This window comes from Callithrix jacchus, chromosome 11 (genome assembly GCF_049354715.1).
Source record: "Callithrix jacchus isolate 240 chromosome 11, calJac240_pri, whole genome shotgun sequence".
NCBI classification, from domain to species: Eukaryota; Metazoa; Chordata; class Mammalia; order Primates; family Cebidae; genus Callithrix; species Callithrix jacchus.
The window spans coordinates 47,079,439-47,101,108 of record NC_133512.1 but is presented as its reverse complement, the minus strand read 5'-3'; the positions used below and the strand labels follow the sequence as shown (position 1 = coordinate 47,101,108).

General features: G+C 35.6%; 1 protein-coding gene across 1 annotated transcript in view; it reads right to left on the bottom strand.

Moving 5' to 3' along the window:
- Positions 1 to 21,670, bottom strand: part of THSD7A (thrombospondin type 1 domain containing 7A) — a 518,919-nt gene that overhangs the window by 122,742 nt on the left and 374,507 nt on the right. The window contains exons 7-9 of the mRNA XM_009002347.5: positions 19,664 to 19,858; positions 5,579 to 5,813; positions 1,204 to 1,319 (exon numbers count right to left, since the gene is read on the bottom strand). Coding sequence (XP_009000595.1) covers positions 1,204 to 1,319; positions 5,579 to 5,813; positions 19,664 to 19,858 — 546 coding nt within the window. The remainder of the gene's footprint in view (positions 1 to 1,203; positions 1,320 to 5,578; positions 5,814 to 19,663; positions 19,859 to 21,670) is intronic.

The following is a 21,670-nucleotide window of genomic DNA, read 5'->3' as shown; positions in this document are numbered from 1 at the left end:
ACAAAAATTAGCCAGGCATAGTGGCACGTGCCTGTAGTCCCAGTGACTTAGAGGCTGAGGCACAAGAATCTCTTCAACCCAGGAGGTCGAGGGTGCAATAGGCCGAGATTGAGCCACTGTACTCCAGCCCGGATGACAGAGTGAGAGACTCTGTCTTAAAAAATAAAAATAAATAAAAATAAAAAAAATAATTTTCTACCTCTTTTCAGTTTGTGGTTTAATATTATTTGATATGTCAAGGGTATTAAATAGAAAAAGCATCAAAAGAAACTCATGTTTCAACCACATCAATTTATAATAACACAGTAAAAGTATCTATTGTTAAATTTATAATCCATAGAGGATCTGAATAAATTTTGACAATTTAAAATACCTGTTAAGCTAGAAGCTGATTCTTAATTGAGTCTCTCCAGTATTAAGAAACATGAATAAAATAAAAGCATAAAGGGAATTTAGAAAAATATTATCTGTATTTGTTGAGTGAATAAGATAAGAAATAGGAGACAGTGTCATTCATAACACTGCAGGGAAATTTGCTCAGTTATTGTATAAGTCACCTGGAGGATGTTGATACCTTTCTCATCAGCAATGAGAAAAGACCCTGTCTTAGAGGGTAAAGAAAGAATTATCAAAGTGTTTGGCTTGGTACTAAGGAGTCTTTGTCTGTAAGTAATAAAAGCAAAACTAAACCAAACTGGGGATAAATACTCATAAATTCCTCCTGACACAGCATATGTTGGCAGAGAAACAATTTGGCCATTTTTCCCTTTCTTTTATTCCTATTCTTGTAGCTGCATAATTGAATCTGTAGCAAATCTATTCACATGTCATTTCTTTATATTAAGTAGGTTGAAAGCCATGTGTACAGATAAAAGCACTGTATATCCTTTTAAAATACACAAACCACTATATATTCTTTCAGAAAATGTGAAAGTAAACATTGTTAATACAATAAGATTTAGAATCCTTCACTTCAATCTATATCATAAAATTTCAAGTCAGGCTTTGGAATAAAGCTCACTTGTTTGGTTTTCTCAAGCTATGTTATTTTCTAGAGGGAAACTAAAATTTTATGGCATCCATATCAAATCAGGTTTACATAGTCCTGTACAAAACTCACAAACAACGCTAGGCCAGAAGACCTCAGAGGTCTACTGAGGGGGTTTTCTAGGTGAACCGCCTTCCTAACTCTGCAGACCATACCTTCTTTACATGAAGAAGGGCATGATGTCCAGTCACTATATGGGGTCACAATACAGTCCTTCTTGCAAGGAAGCAGACAAGGCCTTACAGTTTCAGGTCGAAGGCTTTCAGGACATCTATGAAAGCAAAGAGAAATAATTAGGCTTCAATAGAAAGGCAGAAAATCAGATAATTTAATTTCTCTAGAATTATCACTGATAAAATCACAAAACAAGTCACTCATCTGTATTATTTAACTTCCAGGAGCCTTTCTTTCTGCTACAGGCAAGAACTATACAATTAAATTGATTGTTTCAAACTGGACCTCAATAAAGCTTCTCAAGGCAAGATGTGCAGATTTACTAATAGCAGTGGTGCTACTGAGAACCAAATATAACAACCACCCCTTATCCTCTTATAATAATCTCTCCATTAATAAATATTTATATGCTAATGTATTTTATGAGAAATTCTGTGGAAATTTAAATTATGAATTTAAGGATCTAATTCTATAATATATATTTGTGTGACTAAATAGGCTTTTTGCCTATTATAAGTTTCCAGGTAATTCTACACTTTATTTTTACAAAATACATATTGTATAAAATGAATTTACAGTGGAGTATTTCTTTACACAGTAGTCAAAATACAATACAGTATTAAGAACTACATATTTAATAATAAATAAGAAAATAAAAGTGTATTAATCAATCTGATAAGCAGTTTTTGCTTTATTCCTGGTTTTATTTAGTGTATCTATTTGTGTTTTCCATTAGTCCCTGGTTTTGAATCATGGGATTTAATATTTTTTATGTTTTTATAAGCTACAGCATCTTTTTTGGAACAAAAATAATGAATATAAATACAATAAAGGTAGTAAATCAGTAGTTTAAAGAAAAATGAAATACTATATGCTTGATATAAATTGTGGCAAAATTATTGTTTTCAAAATAACAGCAAAAATATATTATTTATTGGAAATACAAGAGAAAGATAAACATGAAGAACATGGAAATGTCTAACTTCATATAAACTTTCGCTTATTAAGAGATAATAGGAAGCTATGCACAGGTTTAAAATATACTGTCTTATTCAAAATATACTTATTATATAATTTTTTACACTTGATCTTAGCCAAAAGGCTGAGAGGTAATAATTTTTATATTTCCCAATTCATCTCTGCATTTTCATGATCTGATGCTACTACTGCTATAGGTCAAACACTGATCATCAGCCTTAACATAAGAAAATGATGTAGCTTAGAAAACTAAAATATAATAACATAATTCATATAATTAAAAGTAACAACTTAGATTCTGATTACTAAGCAATTCTCTTTTGAAGTCATATAAATCCTTGCCATGTAAGCTAATAGGCAATGAAGAACTAATCTAAACAACTAGTATAGTTCTTGCTAAAATAAACTGGCAAATCAGATTCTAAAATACTATATAAAAGATAATTCAAATATTTTGTAGTTCAAGATAAATTGTCTTTTGTCAAGTAAGTTAATCAGGTTTTCAGAAGTGAACTATGAGTGAAAAAATCAACATGAGTAATATATTACCCATATTTTTATAGTATTTTGCTGATACTTCATTTTTGACATATCTTGTATTATAATTATTTATGTCCATTTTCTTTCTCATAAATATTTTGCTTTATTCAATGATATAGATCTATGTTCTCCTCTTTTACTTGAAAATCCTAGTGTATGTTTGGAAGTGAATTTTAAAATATATAGAATCCAACATTTCAAAAATAATCTTTTTGATTTATCTTCAGGTGGAATTTTCCTAATTTCTATGACTATTCAAAGTTATGGACAACAAAGAAATTCAGATTTGAATTATAGAAGTGAATGTATTATTACAATTTAGACTGTAAATCACTAGAATTATAATTAAACTCCACATATACTTCAGTTAATTCTTTCAGAAATATGAAATTATTGGTCAGTAATTATTACTGTCAGCACTTTGTTTCAACAAGGCAATTTCATAACTTCAACAATGACAGAGCGTTACTCAGTTGCATGCTCCTCAGATATTAGCCCTGAATAAATCAATGGAATTTACAATGTTATCATTGACAACCTCCAATTATTCTGTTTTAGTTGAGAAATAGTCACAGCAAGATACTTGGCTGACTGTGGAGAACAAAACTACAAACAACAAAGTTGTTAAATGAACACACAAAGATAAATTATACAGCCTAGATGACATCCAATAAAATGAATTTGGACTTCCTTTGGTAAGGCAATTGGTTCAGTCAACATGCTTCTTTTATCCTTTGTACTGTTTGTATTCAGTATTTATGGTTTAAATCAAGGAATTGATTTTCCCCCAAATCTTATTCAAGGTCAAATTAAACAGATGTGATAGGAGCTGAAGTTTGTTACTGGGAGGATAGATAAGATCAATAACATTGATTTTACCATTGCACAGTAATCTGTTTTATTAAGAGAAGTTTAAAACAAATTTTCAATTTGCATTTTTTGGTCCAAATACCTAGTCCTGGAAACCATTCACTAAATTTAACCTAGCATTTAGTGAGAAGGACAATAATGTTTTCTTTTGATTCACAGTATTTGCTTGATTTCCTAGAATTTTAAAGACAAAGTACATCCATTTGATTTAACAAGTCTATAGATGTATACAGGTCATTGAATGAAGGCTGCAAGGGCGAAGCAAATTTTTATTGAATTACTGTGGTAGTGTGATGTGGGGCTTCAGAATACCCTTCCCACTGATTTAATGCTGTTAATTCAGCAGGCTTTTTCACATATAGGCTTCTACATATGCACATCCACTACTTAGGTAAAATATTTTGTAGCTTGAAGAAGTGAGGAAAATGTCAGCAGCAACACCTGGAAGATGATTAACCATGGGACAGGAACAGAATGAGCTTACTGGTGGAAGCTCAGCACAGTAACCCTCATCCGGTGCCACACAGGTTGGGCCTGTGCCTGGGTAGTGAATACCTTTATTCTTATTCCACAAAGAATCAGAATCCTCCAAGACTTTGGACTTCTGCTCTTGTTGTTACTTTTGATTTTAATACAATACACATTAATTTCCTAAGATTCATCACTACTTTAGCATAATTTCTATTAAAATACAGGTTTGAGGCTACCTGTTAAACATGTGAAACAGTCTTTTAATTTATTCAAATCACTGGCATGTTTTCTGTTTCCTAATTTCAAGCAATATAAATCCTGGGGCAAAATATCCCTAAGGTCTGGAACCCTGGCCAGATAAAAACATCTCATAATAGGATTCTTATTTATCTCCCTGGAGTTTTTCATACATCAGAAACATTTTCATCTTCCTGGAACACTAAGGAGTAGCTAACATTCTTAAGAAAGAAAGAACAATTTCTAACATTTATTGAGTATTTGGATTACTATTATATTTTTCATTAAATCCTTTCAACAGACTTTGAAAACTGTTGGGCAGAATAAGTTAGGTAGCATGCTGAATATTACACACAATATTTCACCACTTGGCTGAGTATTTTGAAAAGATGAGGCTTTTAAACTAATGCAAAAATTGACTCATTTACCATTTCATATCTCACACGGCTAAAGTGATTTGAATTTTTTTTAAGTATGCTGTCTTAGATTTGAAAAATAAAGAGGATTTTCCCCTCAAATTTTTAGAGTGGATTTATTAATTTTCTCTATGCATTGAATAGCTCAGCTATGCCACTGTTTTTCTTTATACTTCTCACAAGGCACATATAATACGCCAACTCTCTGGTTCTTTGTTCTCCCCTCCAGCAAAGTGTTTTCCTTGTTATTACAGTACTCATATCCACCCTGAGAAACTGATAGTTTTTCTACTTATAATAACGCTCATCCTATCCCAAGGCTCTGTCTTGAAAATAAATGGTTTTTATTCTAACCACTGAAAGATACAGTAACTATGCTTCAGTATTTTTGATACAACGTTTTTTAGGGGAAATGAAAGGCAGATCATACAAGGCTTCTACCCAATTAAACTAGATTGGGCAGCCTCCATAGCCTACGGATATACAGGAGGTCATAGATGACCCACACTGCCAGAACTTAGTACACTGTCATTATTGATCAGCCAGGCTTAAAGCAAGCACTTCTTTCATTGCCTCACTAGCTTAATAAAAGCAGAAAGTGCTACCATAAAACACAAAGTAGCTACCAGATAGAAAGATTTCTATGGAATTTATGGCTCCCCAGTACAAAACTCAAAGCTGTTACAGTTTTATCAGTGGCTGACTTTCAAAACAAACAAATCTTCCTCTTGAGGACAGGTATGACAAGCATCAAAATGCTCCATTTCATGAAGCCAGTGAAGCCTGAGCCAATCCTCTGCACAGTTGGCAACAGGATTTAGTGTTCTCTTTCTAAAGCTCTTACTTTTTGGGTCCCACTTGGCCCACATTGACTCGCACACAGATGACTTTCCTCGTCTGCATGCCGACAGAGCAGGAGACCTCCCCGTTCCAAGTCGTAGTTGTGTTGAAGGACGACACGGAGGTGTCCTCAATACACTGGCCCCAGGGACCAGTCTGCCAGTGGTACACAGTGCAAGGATGCTCATTACAGCTTCGCACTTCTTGCAAAGCACTGCTATTTGGACAGTGAATTCCACCTAAAAAAATGCACAATGACAGCAGATTAGATATGGTGCCAGCAGGAACCTGACCATTCTCTGCTCTTTGGAATTAACAGGGCTGACAACAAGATCCACCACTTATTTAGCACACAGCCTGTGACCTGCACACTGCTAGGGAAGCAAATTATGTGTTAATCTGACCTCAGTGGCATAGCATGGCTTAAAATATAAACTCTGTAGTTACATGACACTTGCTTTAGGAGGCTATGGAAGACCTTAAAGAAAGAGGCCATTGTCCTCCAGAGAAAGTGAAAATGAGGTACAAATGAGGCCTAAGTTATTGCTGACCAGGAGAAACATGGGTATTGAGACTTGGCAGATGGAGAAAACCAAGTGTATTTTCAAATATTATCCCCCAATTTGAAAGTCTTAGTTACAGGTTTTGAAATGTTGCTTAATTTAATGTATTAGGTTTCAGGGTGATTAGAAACAGGGATATTAACTGTGAATGACATATTATGATGCTCCAAAGCACTACTGGGAAGGACACTGAGTAACAAAGTATCATATTTCTTCAAGTGTAAGTTGTATTGACGGTGCAATCCACCATCATTTCACATGTCCCAAAGGAAAAGAAATGGCTGCAAATTAAAATATGCTTTCCAATAAACTCTAACTTATATTGTGTGCTTATTAAAATAGATTTTTATGACTTAATAATATAGCTTTTAATATTTCTCTTTTGTGTACATTAAAAGGAAAGGTATTCCTAAAACTTATTTACATTCAGATCCCGATATTTCAAGTTCGTTTTTAATTCACACCCATTGAAGTCCGTGTTTTCCTCCTACACAGTATCAGCTTCTGTGATGTCAAAAATGCTGATGTAGGGTTTCTCAAAAAAGAGTTCTCCTTTTTCATCTCTAGAATTTTCTTCCAGAATACTGATACTCATCTCTAAGTTTTGATGTTGTAGCATTTTTAATTGCCCCAGAAGGTATCAATGCATTTTTTAAGCAAGCAACTGGGATTTATTTTCTTTCCTCAAATGGTCCTAGCAGTTTTTGTCTGTTTTGTTGCAGAAGCATCGTGGAATTGCTCCACCAGGAATAACAACAATTTCACATGTACAAGAAATGATGACTGTGCCATAACTGCTGCTTGGCCACAGAGGTTTTAAAATGCATCCAATGTGAGATGCCATTATTCCAGAAATGTTAATGGGTAAAACAGATGCAGCTTCTTATCAATAGTACATGGTGTCAGAGTTATTCTGGACTTTTAAAATATGTGGTAGCCCCATAAGAAGTACTTTGTAGGTGGCATTTTATGTTCACAACTGTTCTATGAGTTAAAAATTATTAATTGGATGAACCCAAACAGCTTTAACGATGTGACCATAGTAACAATGAGGAATTTATGGAGGCCAATTTGTTACTTCTGTGCTATTTTCGATGACAATTATGAAAACACAAATTCTTACGTTGTTAAAAGCAGGGTATTGGAAGAATTTATTGCTCACTTTATTGACAGTTTCATCTATTGGAACTTAGGCAGCCTCTGAATTTCATCTTAGACTAGAAAAGAACTGGTTGTTCTTTTCTAGTTTAAGATGTGGAATGGTGGGAAACCTGAGTACTCATCATACACATTAGCAATATAGTAAATAGAGGAAATGTTGAATATAAAAAGAGGAGGGCTTTAAATCTTAGGAAAGCAGGCTTCAGAAAGTTAAAAATAAATAACAAAAGGCCATTCAGTAGCTAGGGACCCTAACATGGAAAATGGCTCAAGAAGTGAGATTTGGATGACAATCAAACGTAAAGCCAGGGGCCACACCTGAGCTGATCTTCCAGTATCACTTCACTTATGATTAAAGACATCGCTTTATTCAGCAAATAAGTCAGTGAAAAGTTTATGTGAGAGCTCAACTGCAATTTAGAATCATTTATGCAGTGCTGAACGTTGGTTCGACCTCAGAATAACCCGCATTAAACAGCATTTCATTAATGATCTCTGCTTCATGACGGTGGAAACATCTGTCACAGTTCATAGCCCATCCTCTGTCACACAGCTCTGTGACCCTGTGAGCCTCTGCAAAGAAGTTTAGGATTTGATAAAAATGAATCCTAAAACATACTAATTGGGCTGGGGAGATAAATGAGCTCTCTGATTACCAATTCTTCAAAGATTTATCCAATCTTAACTCTCAGACAAGCCAGTTATAAATACAATATATATGTAAATTTATATATAATTATTTTAATAATGTCTTTGTTATTTAATAGGAAAAGTACTGATCTTCCACAAAGAATATGCTTCTTGACTTACTTCATTTTCTCTGTGAGTAATAAGTATGCTGTTTAAAATGTGATCTTAAAACTTCAAATTGTTTTTGGCATTGGAATTGATTGGTTGGCTTTGGAATAAAATAAGAACAAATCTTCTACAATATCAGCATAACATGTTGAGAAACTGCGAGATAGCAGCTAAGTTTACAGACATAAAGGTTATTTATATGCTTGCCCCACTACACATTAAAGCTACATCAGCAGTTTTGGTCTGATGTCAGGGTACTAGCACAGATAAGCCCCAGTGTGATCTTAATCATAAAGAGAAGATGGCAATTTTGAAAGTATGGTTTGTAGTAATTAGTCATTGCAGCATCATCATGTTGTTTGGGGAATAATTTTATGGTAGAAAAGTTGATAGGTATAATATTGAATTTATCTATTATTTACAGAAAGATGTAATTTGAGACTTCTGGGAATATTTCCATAGTATTTGGGAAATTATAAAATGTGATTTATGACAAAATTAGTCATAATTTTAAAAGTCATCTTAAATAGAAATATATATTTCATATTAATACCACAATTGAGATTTTTCCATTATTCCATTAAAGGGAATAACGTTATAAGACTTTGAAAAATTCTGCTATGTAAATAAACTCCTATGGTCATATAAAAATACCAGCTATTAGGTGAAACTTCTTAGAAATAAAAAAGTGACTTTTCCTCCCCACATCAAGTTCATGAAAGCTTTGTTAGGAGGCAGTTGTACAGAGCTATGGTGTTTCTGGTTCTGGCATTTATGCCCTTACAATTTAGATGATAATTTATTTTTTAAAAAGAATCTTGTTTAAAACAATAAGTAAATGCACATTCGATGTTTATGTGAGATGCTTCAAGAAATACCTAGAGGGATTAGAAACAGTTCCTGCTACTCTTAAGGATCTTATAATGTAGTGGAAAAAAGCGGCAGGGGAGATAAGCATACAAATGAGTGTAATTCTAGATAGAATAAAATAATTATATTATGGGGTATTTAATATAACTGGGATTCAAACTGTACAATTTCACTACTTTTTGAGTTTGAAAAATGTCTCAGACTGAAGGAGGCACTGAGAAAATTTTGAAGGAGTAGGATTTTAACAAGTAGAATTCTGGGAAGGGTCAGAATGAAAAGAGAATAGTATCTAAGTAGAAAAATAAATAAATAGAAGCAAAGGCATGCAGGCAGGTGTGACCTTGGGCATTACCAATACTGACGTAGTCAATTGGAGTGTAGAGTTCACATCAGAAAATAATTGGCAACAAAAATAAGAAAGTGGATGGGGCTTATGAAGATATTAGTGTGAATAGCACTATTATCATAGTACTATAAATTATACATTTAAGGTGCTTCTAACTTTTCCTGCTATTGCAGCCTGAATATCTTTTACAGCAGACCATTGCTGGGTATAAAGCGCATTGGCTAGGATATGCTTTGGGGTATTAATTTGGAACAGCATTAGCTGTGGGGCACCTCAGGAGATTCTGCTGCAGCCCAGCCCCATCCCCCAGTTTTTCTTTGCAGAAAGAGTCAGAAGACTGTCCACCACGCAGCCTGCATAAATCCTGCGTGGTGGTCAAGTAGCGACAGATTGAAGCAGAATTCTGTTTTCAAGGTCAGTAGTGGGAGAATGTGGAGGTGATAGAATTAACTTAGAAATCAGAGTTATAAGTATATATATACACATACATGTAATGAAGCCTGCATTTTTCAAATTTTTCTAAGGAATATGGCTATTACCTGGTTACTATAATTAAAATCATTTAGCTGTAAAAACCGAACAAATTAAAAATATACACCCCAATGTTTTTTTCATTGTAAAATATGACTTTTAAAGACTATCATTTGAGAAAAAAAAATGACAACTTATTTCAATCTGCATCTATCCTCAGCTTTATAAGACAGGTGTAAAGACACTAAGATTTGGTTGATGATGTCCTATCAGATCATTTTGAACTTAACAAAAACAAATATTCTTTCCTTTTTCTTTTTTTTTTTTTGCTTTATAAGAATAATTAACTATATCATGAAAATTAACAGAAATTGTCATGCCCAGTGGGAAACATTTTTAAAAATCACCTTTTCCTTTTTAAATGAAATTTGTTAGGATCTACAATACAGATTCAAAACACTGAGAAAGCTAAAAATCTAACATTAATTTTAAATTTTTGTTCAAATTCAACTTACTACTATTTATATTTAAAAATAGGCCAGAAGTATTAAAAGGCTGCCTACATTTAGAATTTTCTAACATAACTTTAAAATATTTTTTGAGGCAAATACTACAGTTTATACAATATTTATACCTTAAAGTAAGAATATTAAAAAGTAAAATGCCAACTTTATTTAACCAGCTGTCAAGCCTCTGGAAGAAACACACACACACACACACACACACACACACACACACAATTTTTTTTTTAAGTGTAAAGAACTAATTTTACCTTCTCCAGTAGGTTAACTATCATCAGTTGCCAGTACTTGTGATCTGGTTTTCAAATGACATTACAATAATTAGCATTTTATGACAATGTTTTGCATTGATGATAATACGTTATAAGTTACTCAAGATAATATAGAAAGCACCAGGGTCTTTCCCGCTTTGTTCTGCTCCTTAACACTCATTGCTAACATGCTCTATGTATGATTAGTTGCTGACTGTCTTGCCCCATTTGAAGGGGTCAGTAAAGGCAGGGATTTCAATGTTTCTTCATGGCTGTATCTTCAGCACCTTAAACAGTGCCTGGCTCATAATGGGTGCTCAATAGCTGCTTATTGGTTGAATTAAGAAATGAAGAAAAATAAAGGTGAGGGGAGGATCTAAGATGGCCAAATACTAACAGCTCTGGAGTGTAGTTCCTGAGAACAGTGCAGAGGGTGAGTGCTTACCACATTTCCAAATAAATTTTCAATGCCCACAGACGAGAAGACTCCTGTGCTGAAAAGCACCACAGTGCAGCAGTTTCAGTTGGTGCCGGGTGGGTGCACAGAAACTTACACAAGTATGGGCGGCATTTCGAATGGCATTTGGAATGCCTGGGAGACAGAGCCACTTATTCAACTGAAAGGGAGGGGGCTGAGACCCAGAGCCAGGCAATCCGACTCAGCAGGTACCACCACCACAAAACAAGCAATCTGAAATGCTCTGGATTGAGAGTTTCACAGCAACTGCAGCTGGACCGAGGACTGTCCACCTCAGTGGGAGGAAGGGCATCCCCAACTACCGAGGCAGTCTGCCACTACCAAAGCAGTTCACACAGCAGCTGGGCAGAGCCTGTGGCAGCTCAGCAACACTTCTGCTGGCAGACTGTGACTAGACTACTCCGTCTGGGGCAGGGCATCTGTGAAAAAAGGCAGAAGCATAACAGGAACTTATAAATAAGCCGACCTTCCTAGGACAGAGCACCCAGGAAAAGAGGCAATTATGAGTTCAGCTGCAGCAGACTTAGAGGTACCTGCTCAGCAACTCTGCATGGAACAACGGAGCTCCCAGCACAGCATTTGAGCTCCTATAAGAGACAGATTGTCTCTTCAAGTAACTCCCCAACCCCTGTATATCCAAAGAGACATCTCATAAAGGAGAGCTCAGGCTGACATCTGCTGGATACCCATCTGGGATGAGGATAGCAGAGGAAGGAACCGGCGGCAACCCTTCTGTTCTGCAGCCCCCCATAGGAGATTCCCAGGTGAGCAGGTTTTGGAGTGGACCTCCAGCAGTCCTGTGGCAGAGGGACCTGACTGTTAGAAGGAAAACTAAGAAACGGAAAGAAACAGCTTCAGCATCAACAAAAAGGACATTCACTCAGAGATCCCATCTGAAAGTCACCAACTACAAAAACCACAGGTAGATAAAACCACTAAGATGGGAAAAAACCAGTGCAAAAAGGAAGAAAACACCAAAAACCAGAACGTTTCTCCTCTAAGGGATCACAACTCCTCACCAGCTGGGAATCAAAGATGGATGGCAAATAAATCAGATGAATTGACAGAAACAGGCTTCAGAAGGTAGGTAATAACAAACTACTCAGAGCTAAAAGAACATGTGTTAACCCAATGCAAAGAAACTAAGAACCTAGAAAAAGGTTAGATGAGATGCTAACTAGAATAAACAGCTTAGAGAAGAATATAAACGACTTGATGGAGCTGAAAAACACAGCACGAGAACTTTGCAAAACATACACAAGTTTCAATAGCCGAATAGACCAAGCAGAAGAAAGGGTATCAGAGATTGAAGATCAACTATGAAATAAAATGAGAAGGCAAGAACAGAGAAAAAAGAGTGAAAAGAAAGGAACAAACCTCCAAGAAATATGGGATTCTGTGAAAAGACCTAATCTACGTTTGATAGGTGTACCCGAATATAATGGGGAGAATGAATCCAAGCTGGAAAAAACTCGTTAGGATATTATCCAAGAGAACTTCCACAACCTAGCAAGGCAGGCTAATATTCAAATCCAGGAAATACAGAGAACACTGCAAAGATATTCCTCAAGAAGAGCAACCTCAAGGCACATAATCATCAGATTTACCAGTACTGAAATGAAGAGAAAAATACTAAGGGCAGCCAGAGAGAACGATCGGGTTATCTACAAAGGGAAGCCCATCAGACTCACAGTGGATCTCTCAGCAGAAACCCTACAAACCAGAAGAGAGTGGGGGCCAATATTCAACATCCTTACAGAAAAGAACTTTCAATCTAGAATTTCATATCCAGCCAAACTAAACTTCATAAGCAAAGGTGAAAGAAAATCCTTTATGGACAAGTAATTGCTAAGAGATTTTGTCACCACCAGGCCTGCCTTACAAGAGCTCCTGAAAGCAGCACTAAACAAGGAAAGGAACAACCAGTACCAGCCACTCCAAAAATGTACCAAATGGTAAAGACCATCAACATAATGAAGAAAACGTGTCAACTAATGGGCAAAACATCCAGCTAGCATCAAAATGGCAGGATCAAATTCATACATAACAATATTAACCTTAAAGGTAAATGGGCTAAATGCTCCAATCAAAAGACACAGATGGGCAAATTTGATAAAAAGTCAAACCCTTTGGTGTGCTGTATTGAGGAAACCCATCTCACTTGCAAGGATACACATAGACTTAAAATAAAGGGAAGGAGAAAGATTTACCAAGCAAATGGAGAGCAAAAAAAGAAAAAAAAAAGCAGGAGTTGCAATCCTAGTCTCTGATAAAACAGACTCTAAACCAACAAAGATCAAGAGACAAAGAAGGGCATCACATAATGGTAAAAGGATCAATGCATCAAGAAGAACTAATGATCCTAAATATATACACACACCCTATACAGGAGCACCCAGGTATATAAAGCAAGTTTTTAATGACCTACAAAGATACTTAGTCTCCCACACAATAACAGTGGGAGACTTTAACACTCCACTGTCAATATTAGACAGATCAATGAGACAGAAAATTAACAAGGATATCCAGGACTTGAACTCCGATCTGGACCAAGCAGAACTAATAGACATCTACAGAAATTTCCACTCCAAATCAACAGAATATACATTCTTCTCAAGACTGCATGGCACTTACTCTAAAATTGACCACATAATTGGAAGTAAATCACTCCTCAGCAAATGCAAAAGAACAGAAATCATAACAAACAGTCTCTCAGACTACAGTGCAATCAAATTAGAACTCAGAATTCAGAAACAAACTCAGAACCACACAACTTCATAGAAAATGAACAACTGGCTCCTGAATGTTGACTGGATAAACAATGAAATGAAGGCAGAAATAAAGATGTTCTTTAAAACTAATGAGAACAAAGACACAACGTATCAGAATCTCTGGGACACATTTAAAGCAGTGTCTAGAGGAAAATTTATAGCAATAAATGCCCACATGAGAAGCAAGGAAAGATCTAAAATTGACACCCTATCATCAAAATTGAAAGAGCTAGAGGAGCAAGATCAAAAAAATTGAAAAGCAAGCAGAAGACAAGAAATAACTAAAATCAGAGCAGAACTGAAGGAGATAGAGAAATAAAAAAATCCTTCAAAAAATCAATAAATCTAGGAGCTGGTTTTTTGAAAAGATCAATAAAACAGACCACTAGCCAGATTAATGAAAAAGAAAAGAGAGAAGAATGAAAGAGATGCAATAAAAAATGATAAAGTGGATATCACCACTGACTCCACAGAAATACAAACTACCGTAAGAGATTACTACAAACAATTCTATGCACACTAACCAGTAATCCTGGAAGAAATGGATAAATTCCTGGACACTTGCACCCTCCCAAGCCTAAACCAGAAAGAATTTGAAACCTTGAACAAACCAGTAACAAGGGCTGAAGTTGAGGCAGCAATCAATAGCCTACCAACCAAAAAAAGCCCAGGTCCAGTTGGGTTCACAGCTGGACATACAAGAGGAGGTGGTACCATTCCTTCTGAAACCATTCCAAACAATCCAAAAAGAGGGAATCCTTCCGAAATCATTTGATGAGACTAAAATCATCCCTATACCAAAACCAGGCAGAGACTCAACTAAAAAAGAGCACATCAGGCCAATAACCATGATGAATAGAGATGCAAAAATCATCAATAAAATACTGGAAAATGATTGCCGCAGTATGTCAAAAAGCTTATCCATCACAATCAAGTAGGCTTCATTCTGGGGATGCAAGGCTGGTTCAACATATGCAAGTCTATAAACATAATTCAGCACATAAACAGAACAAAAAACAAAAACCACATGATTATCTCAATTGATGCAGAGAAGGCCTGTGACAAAATTCAACAGTCCTGTATGCTAAAAACTCTCAATAAACTCTTTACTGAAGGAACATATCTCAAAATAATAAAAGCTATTTATGACAAACCTACAGCCAATATCATACTGAACAGGCAAAAACAGGAAGCATTCCTTTGAAAATCTGGCACTAGACAAGGATGCCCTCTGTCACCACTCCTATTGAATATAGTATTAGAAGTTCTGGCCAGAGCAATTAGGCAAGAAAAACAAATAAAGTGTATTCAACTAGGAAAGGAGGAAATAAAATTGTCTCTATTTGCAGACGACATGATTGTATATTTAGAAGACCCTATCATCTCAGCCCAAAATCTCCTGAAATTGATAAGCAACTTCAGCAAAGTCTCAGGATACAAAATCAATGTGCAGAAATCACAAGCATTTCTATGCACCAATAACAGACTAATAGAGAGCCAAATCAAGAGCAAACTCCCATTCACAGTTGCTACAAAGAGAATAAAACACCTAGGAATACAGCTAACAAAGAATGTAAAGGACCTCTTCAAGGAGAACTACAAACCACTGCTCAAGGAAATAAGAGAGGACACAAACAAATGGAGAAACATTCCATGCTCACGGTTAGGAAGAATCGATAATGTGGCCATACTGCCCAAAGTAATTTATAGATTCAATGCTATCTCCATCAAGCTACCAGTGACCTCCTTCACAGAACTGGAAAAACAACCTTAAACTTCATATGGAAACAAAAGAGAGCCTGTATAGCCAAGACAATCTTAAGTAAAAAGAATAAAACTGGAGGCATCACACTACCGGACTTCAAACTATACTACAAGTCTACAGTAATCAAAACAGCATGGTACTGGTACCAAAACACAGATATAGACCAAAGGAACAGAACAGAGGCCTCAGAGGCAACACAACATATCTACAACCATCCAATCTTTGACAAACCTGACAAAAACAAACAATGGGGAAAGGATTCCCTGTTTAATAAATGATGTTGGGAAAACTGCCATGTGCAGGAAGCAGAAACTGGACCCCTTCCTGACACCTTACACTAAAATTAGATGGATTAAAGACTTAAACATAAGACCTGGCACCATAAAAACCCTAGAAGAAAATCTAGGCAGAACCATTCAGGACATAGGCACAGGCAAGGACTTCAGGACCAAAACACCAAAAGCATTGGCAACAAAAGCCAAAATAGACAAATGGGACCTAATCAAACTCTACCTCTTCTGCACAGGAAAAGAAACAGGCTTTAGAATGAATCAGCAACCAACAGAATGGGGAAAAATGTTTTCAGTTTACCCATCTGACAAAGGGCTGATATCCAGAATTTACAAAGAACTAAAACAGATTTACGGGAAAAAAACAAGCCCATTCAAAAGTGGGCAAAGGATATGAACAGACACTTTACAAAAGAAGACATACATGAGGCCAACAAACATATAAAAATATGCTCATCATCACTGGTCATTAGAGAAATGCAAATCAAAACTACACTGAGATACCATCTCACACTAGTTAGAATGGCAATCATTAAAAAATCTGGAGACAACAGATGCTGGAGAGGATTTGGAGAAATAAGAAGACTTTCACACTGTTGATGGGAGTGTAAATTAATTCAACCATTGTGAAAGACAGCGTGGCGATTCCTCAAGGACCTAGAAATAGAAATTCCATTTGACCCAGCAATCCCATTACTGGGTATATATCCAAAGGATTATAAATCGTTCTACTATAATAACACATGCACACAAATGTTTATTGCAGCACAGTTTACACTAGCAAAGACCTGGAACCAATCCAAATGCCCATTGATGATAGACTGGACAGGGAAAATGTGGCACATATACACCATAGAATATTATGCAGCCATCAAAAATGTTGAGTTTGTGTCCTTTGTGAGGACATGGATAAACCTGGAAACCATCATTCTCAGCAAACTGACACAAGGACAGAAAATCGAATACCACATGTTCTCACTCATAGGCGGGTGTTGAACAATGAGAACACATGGACACAGGGAGGGGAGCAGTACACACTGGGGTGTGTTGGGGGGAAATGGGGGGGCATGGGTGGTGGGGAGTTGGGGAGAGATAGCATGGGAAGAAATGCCAGATACAGGTGAAGGGGAGGAAGGCAGCAAATCAAACTGCCAAGTGTGTACCTATGCAACTATCTTGCATGTTCTTCACATGTACCCTAAAACCTAAAATGCAATTTAAAAAAAATGCAAAAAAAATGATAATTACAAGGAGTTATCTAACCTTCCGTATTGTTTAATGGTGGCATTCTGATTAAGGGAAATGGAAGTACAGGTTGGAGCATTTATTTCCTAAATTCCAGATCTATTTTTCACATGGACTTATCCTACATGTTATTTCACTGGAAAAATCACATAATTTCTTGTCTAAACACTGCATATATCATTCTTCAATGTGGCACTTTCCTTTAAAGTTATCACTATCAGTGTCTGATCCACAGGAATTTAAGAACATTTATGACACGAAGCACTAATTCTTGAAGAATAATAGAAAGACCTAATTTTGTGTAGAATTATAAAGGGTTATCTAAGCAACAGGGAAACATATTTTGAAACTTCCTGCAGACACTGTTTCTAAATCATTAAAAATAAAGTTCAGAATTAGAAAAGATTTATTTTGAGTAACAGAAAATGTGTTTCAATGTCCAACAAATAATAGGTACTAAATAAACAGGCTTTGAAGTTTAAATTTCTCATAAAATGTGTTCCAGTGTCCATCAAACAATAGGTACCAAACAAATAGGCTTTGCAGTATCAATTTCGTATAATTATACCAGCTTTTATAAATGTTAGTAACAGAGGTAAATAGCAATAGAGACAAACATCATTAACAGAGTTTCTTTCATGGCTTCCATTTAAAAACATGTTTTATAATAATGTATTATGTATTTCAAAATAGCTAGAAGATTCTCAATGCCCTTGCTAAAAGAAATAATAAATATTTGAGGTGATGGATATGCTAATTACCCTGATTTAATTATTACATAATTTATGTCACACTGTAGCCTATAAATATGTACAATTATTATGTATCAATTAAAACAAAACTTCAAGAAATAAAATTATGTTCTGAATTAATACCCTTATGATTTACTATATAAACATGTATAAGTTTCCAGCTCAACTTGCTTATAATGCAACTACTGAACTTAATTAAAAATTATCGAAGACTTGCCCTTTCAAACTTAGTGGACAATGCATATCAAAGAGCAATCACAAACTTCTGCCTTTAAAACATTTCATGACCTTTCAGTGTGAAGCAACATGTCTTCAGGAATAATGATCTGGTGAGTTCTGCAAGCATAGCAAAATCCTTGCCATGTGACTTACGGGGTGAAAAGTCACTCATTACTAGTCACACAGCAAGTGTCTTCTGGGTATAATGAATTTACAGGAAGCAGGATGACCACAGATCTAATTTTAATGAAGCCCAAGACAGAGTCTGAGCTGATAGAGTTTGAAGTCTGCATACAATCTTCACAAGGTTAGAGTCATTGTTGACAACACAAGAAACAGAATTTTCTTTGTAGAAGGTTCTATTTTTCAATAGATACACTTTTTTTGTAGCAAAGAGTTAAGTATAAAGATGGTAGGAAAAAGTTTCTGAACATTATAAAGAAAATCTAAAATTTGACATAGTTTGGCTGTTGTTGTAAAATGTTTGTTTTACTCATGTAACACTCATGTGCAAAGACCAAGGTAGTTATGTGTTTGCATAATTATTACACGCAAAGAAAATTTGACTGGGAAAACTATCATGTTTCTATCACTAAAATACTTCATAAACAGAAAATCAGAAAAAGGTATAGGCAACACAAAACTCCCCCCAAATTATCAATTTGAGGAGAACATAAAATGTTACACTTATTACAAACAGAAATAATTATCTACTGGTGCTAAATGTGAACAAAGAATCATTTAGCTTGATAATGTTTAAATAACATATACATATATTCTTAAGAACATGCCTTGATGTGAAAAAACTTGATTTACTTTTATGCTTTTCTCACTCCTGTGTTATTTTTCAGAATGACAAGATTAAGTATGACATTATATCACCCAGCCACACAGAGGCCAAATTAGCATTTGGCTATCATCTTGAGAGACAATTACCAAGAGCCTTGTATTTCTTGGCAATAAAGCTTGCAAGTGAGGTATGAATATGTGACAAACATGCCTTATTCACCCTATAGGGTGAAGTGATTTAGGAGCGACATATTTTAAAAATGAACAAGATTTACTTATGAGATTTCTGGATCTCAGAGCCTATATTCGAGAAACTGAAAGAAACTGAAAACTGCAACTTTCAGTCTAACAGTAGATATTCTTGTGGTGGTCTTAAATAAACTTTATTATTGGACATGTATACTTATTTATGAAAAGGTAGAATACGATTTCAAAGGATAAAATGGACTTTTGAAATTCAGAAAAAACAATGAAACATCTGGAATTTTGAGAACCATTCTCAGATGTATTCAAAGGCTTAACACTTTGGCTTACAAAGAACTCTAATGACTGGGAGGCTGGGAAAAAGCAAAATGAGTTCACTTTTAAAAGTCTTCCCTCCGTTATTAATGATCCATTTTCAAGATCAATTTTGGGGAACAGAATCATATTTCTCTACATATCAACAGATACTAAATGTTAAATGGCTGGATTTCTGGTAGTTGATTGTCATAGAATAGCATCTTATCCAGGCTACACAAAAAAGATGCATACTAACTTTTGAAATGAACCTAGATGGCGTCTGAAGCTGGTGACTCACCTTCTTCACCCGCATAGGCCAAAATAGATCGTGCTCGTATCTGTTTCCCTTCTGTGGTTTTCCCTGAGCAGGTGTGAGAGCAGGAAGACCACGTAGACCATGTGGTGAGCACACAGTCTCTCGGGCATGGGGCATCACAGGCCACAGGGATGGGGAAGATGGCATCTCTGCACAGCTGTCTTTCAACTTCTTCTCCTGGGGAAGACATGACCATCAATGACCATCAACAGCTATTATTAATTCAATGTAAAATGAGCAACTGAAACCAGACGGGTACCTAGATAAGTTTCATTAGCTTTCTTTTGGTCTTACTTAAAAACAAACAAACAAAAGACACACACACACACAGACACAAATACAAAGCCAATAGAGGGATTTCCTACTATAGCCAGATGTTAATAGAACACCAGGAACAAGCATACATACACCCACATACACTCATGACCCTAAATGAGGCTTCTTTCATTCTCAGGAGCATACATGGGTAGATCAGGCACAATGCTGAGATGATTCTTATGACACAGATACTTGCCCATTAAGTATTAATTTTTGTACTCATACTATTGAGTTGTAATAAGGAGCATTAACAAAGTATGTCCCCTCTTTATTTTTTTATTGGAGATCAGTCATGATTTACAAATAATGACTCTATCCATAGCATCTATCTTATGTTTTCATGAACCAACTAATAGGTGTCTATTTACAACTCTATTGTGTCTCTCAGGGTAGTTATTTTCATAGAATTGGCAAACTTCTTTCAAAAAAATTGTTAGTTGGAAATAGACAGAAAATGTATGATAGGATAACATTATAAAGTCACTGCTTAAGGTGATCCCAATTGGAGAGGGAGGGAAACGAGACCAAACAAGCAAACGGCAGAAGTAACATGATGTCACTCCAGTGCTCAGTATTTTTCATTAGTTTCCTGTCACTCCTAAGATAAAGGTCAGATTTTTCAAACATTTATAAGACCGCAAATGACCTTGCTATGCTTCTCTTCCTAGTCTCATCTTACTCCACTCCCTCACTTTACCCTTGACACTCCAGAGGTTGACCAAAAAATTGACATTCATTTTTGCTGAATGAGTCTTTGCTGAATGAGTGAAATGAGACACATAAAAGGCCAATGAGAAACAAAATATTGTTGCTGTTAATAAATGCCAAAAACAACCAATGGAATAATCAAAACGGGGTAGAAGAAGAACTCTGAAATCTGGTTTAGTTGATTAACATAAGTGCTAAATGAGGTCAATGGAATGGAACAGATTGAAATGATACACAATCAAACAAAAATTGACCTGCTATTTTCCCACAGAATAAAATCATAATTCTGGATGAATATATAAAAAACGTGTGCCTTGCATTAGGCATTCTGGTGAGAAAGGGTGACTAACCTTCCCATTTCTTACAGTGGCTACTGAACAAAATACTCCAAGCTGATTCTCATTTGGGGAGTTAGAAACATCATTTTAATGTATTCATATATTTTAAAAACAAGACAGAAAATCAGGAGTCAATTGGGAAAGCTTTAACATGTTAATAGCTACTAGCTTGCAGAGCCTTTAATCATTAGACAAAATCAGAAGTCAATTGGAATATACCTACATGTTAATAGCCACTACACGGCGAGGCCTTAAATCATTAGACTTACTCACAAGTAAGGGAGCCTCATTAAAAGTACAATTGAGTAAATGTTATGTTATTCATTCTTAGTTAAATCATTCTAGTATGAGGCCTTTCATATTTTACACTTGACATAATAATGAGGAGTCTTCTTTTACTAGGCTTTTTCTTAGGGCAAGGGGGCCTCCCTTTGATCTTGTTTCCTTCACTGCTGTCTTTTATTGTACCATCTATCTTCTCTCACTTTTGAAATTTCCAATACGCTGTGGAAAGCAAGAAAATTTTGGGACTATAGTCCATATTTAACAAAAGTTATAGTTTTATGTCTCCTCTAACAGCTACCCAATCTTTTCTATTCAGAAAAATATACTTTATTCTGTGGCA